This window comes from Microtus ochrogaster, chromosome 5, assembly GCF_000317375.1.
Source record: "Microtus ochrogaster isolate Prairie Vole_2 chromosome 5, MicOch1.0, whole genome shotgun sequence".
In the NCBI taxonomy this organism is placed as follows: domain Eukaryota; kingdom Metazoa; phylum Chordata; class Mammalia; order Rodentia; family Cricetidae; genus Microtus; species Microtus ochrogaster.
In genome coordinates, this window is record NC_022012.1 from 9,915,060 (window position 1) to 9,918,066 (window position 3,007).

Sequence of the window (3,007 nt, forward strand, 5' to 3'; positions counted from 1 at the left end):
GGAATTGAACTCAGGACCTTTGGAAGAGCAGGCAATGCTCTTAACCTCTGAGCCATCTCTCCAGCTCCTCTCTGTAGCTTTTGGAGCCTGTCCTGGAACTAGCTCTTTTAGACCAGGCTGGCCTTGAACTCACAGAGATCCACCTGCCTCCACCTCCTGAGTGCTGGGATTAAAGGTGTGTGCAACCACTGCCCGGCTTAGTTTTAGGTTTTTTTTTTCTTTACAAAATTACAATATAGCTTAAGATCGCTGCCTCTGAGAGCTTAAATGCTCTGGCTTTCATTCATACCTATGTGGCATTCTGCTCAGGGACTCAATGTGTCAACAGACACAGTGATGATGTTTCTGCTACTACAAAATGTTGTCATTGGTCATCTTTTAACTGATCATTTTACAGTATTGTATAGATAAAATCTTAACTAAAGTCACTGGCTCCAAAGGACTACCCATCACCACTTTGGCAGACACTTTCTTTGAATTAGCTGATAGCACTTCTTTCCAGCCTGTAGCATTAGCATATGATGAGCACCAAACACAATGGTAAGAGACCCAAATCTTGTGCTTTTATTATTATTATTTATTTGCTTTTGAGACAGGGTCTCAGTTTATAGCCTGGGATGGCCTGGATCTCACAGAGAGCCTAGGAAGTACTGGGATTAAAGCCATGTTCTACCACACCCAGATCTTTTATTATTTAATAGAACAATTTCTGTGTAATTTAAAATGCCTGTTCACACACACAACAAACAAATGGCAAGTAAAACAATAACAAAAACAAACAAACGAAGCAATAAATGGCAGGTGAAGCTCACCGGATCTTTGGAGACAAAAACTGGCAGGCAAACCAAAGGGGCCGTCATCTCAAAAAAATGTAGCCATTTATTGACTGCTTCATCGGAGTTCAGTGGGCAGGAAGAAAACTCTGCTGGCTGCAAAACAAAAAATGGTTAAACAGGAAAACACACTGAATATTAAATGAGAATTAAAAATGTTTAAAGTATGATCTCATTGTAAATTTATACATTTCACTGACTGGTTTTGGCATTAATTACATACCCCAGTTTTATGGATGGCCAACCAATTTGTACAAGCAAAAACTTATTCCTAAGTTAATGAAGGAATGAGGCAATTACTATCTCCTTTTACTTTTCTTCAGTTGTATATGTTTTTGATTTTAATTTCATTTTATTTTTTGTGATACTGGGAATTGAACCTGGAGACTTGTTGATACTTTATGCGAGTACTGTACTGCCGGGCCATGGCCCCAGCCTCTCCATTCTAATATTTTTCTTCTACAGTTCTGGGGTTGAAACCAGGACCTCCTGCCTTGTAGGCAAGCATTCTATCACGGAGCTATTTGGCTCTCCCTTTCCAATCCTTCCAACCTAGTCTTGGGTTTGTTTTTGTTTTTGTTTTTTTTCCAGTGGTAGGGATCAAACCTAGAGCCTTGCACATACTAGTCAAGGCCTCTCCACTGAGCTACAGCCTCATAACTGCTGCCAGGAACAGCAAGTGGGTGGATGGAGAATCAGGCGCTACAAGTCGGCAGAGGCCTTAAAGAGAATAAGATACCTCATAGTATGCTTGAACAAGGTGAGAGAACACAGAGGAAACTATCCAAACCGCTGAAAGAAGTTAGTGAGGCCAGCAGTTTGCTTCAGTAGGTAAAGTCCTTGCCTTGGAAGCATGGTGACCTGAACATGATCCCTGAAACTTATGATGGAAGAAAAAAAAAACCCATTTTCTATTTAAGAAGAGATTGTTAATTTTAAAAATGCTGGCGAGTCCTGAGCAGCTGGCAGTGGGAAATGCTGGCAGGTCCCTGGCGGCAGTAGGCAGGCCCACAGAGCAGCCAGTCCCCAGCGGCTGGTGGGTGCAAGCAGGTGGCGGGTAGAAGGCACATAGACACATCACACAGACTAGAATTGGATATTTATTACTTAGAGGAGAGAGAAAGAAAAGAAGAGGAGAAAGAGACAAAGAAGAGGGGAAGCAGAGAGAGGGAAGTGAGCGCACCCCAGGAAGGGACAGTAAGAGATCCAAGATGGCGGGGAGAGGGGAGCAGGGGTAGCTGGGAGTGGGCGTGGCTTGCCTCTTAAAGAGACAAAACCCATAACACTTAATGTATGTGCACATGATGGGGGTGTGTCACGGAGTCAGCGTGGAGGTCGATGACAGCTACACAGAGCTTGTTTCTCCTTCTGTCACCAGGCCTCCAGAGCAGGTGGCTCACCCTAAGAACAAGCCTCTGTAAGCTGTCCTCTGATCTCCACACGTGGGCCCCTGCATTCACACATACATCACACACAGTGATAAACACAGAGAACTGGGAATGGAAGAATGCACTGTGTTTAGGGAAGGTAGAGATGACTGAAGACAGAGCTGTCAGTACTCACGAAGACTAAGAACTTGGTCCAGGGTTGAGAGTGCCTTAGCACTACAGTCCTTGCCTCATGGGTGTAAGACCTTGGCTTTATCCCTAGAACTCCACCCCAATCTATAAAAGCAAAACCCAGGAACAAAACTCATCATTGCTAGGGATGACTGTGAGGCAAAAAACAAAGTAGAGAAAATCAATGTAATTCCTATTTAAATGTTGGTCTCTTGGGCTAGAGAGATGGCTCAGAGGTTAAGAGCACTGACTGCTCTTCCAGAGGTCCTGAGTTCAATTCCCAGCAACCGCATGGTGACTCACAGCCATCTGTAATGAGATCTGATGCCCTCTTCTGGCCCGCAGGTATACATGAAGGTGTACATAATAAATAAATACATCTTTTAGAAAAATGCTGGTCTCACAATGTATCTCTGGCTGACCTGGAACTCACAAAGGTCCACCTGCCCAAGTCCTGGGATTAAAAATGTGTACCACCAGGGCTGGAGAGATGGCTCAGTGGTTAAGAGCATTGCCTGCCCTTCCAAAGGTCCTGAGTTCAATTCCCAGCAACCACATGGTGGCTCACAACCATCTGTAATGAGGTCTGGTGCCCTCTTCTGGCCTGCAGACATA

The 3,007-nt window shown here is 44.3% G+C and overlaps 1 protein-coding gene across 1 annotated transcript in view; it reads right to left on the reverse strand.

Moving 5' to 3' along the window:
- C5H11orf54 (chromosome 5 C11orf54 homolog) overlaps positions 1 to 3,007 on the reverse strand; it is a 25,858-nt gene that overhangs the window by 1,890 nt on the left and 20,961 nt on the right. Inside the window, exon 8 of the mRNA XM_005346820.3 lies at positions 813 to 929. Within this exon, the coding sequence (XP_005346877.1) occupies positions 813 to 929 (117 nt within the window). The remainder of the gene's footprint in view (positions 1 to 812; positions 930 to 3,007) is intronic.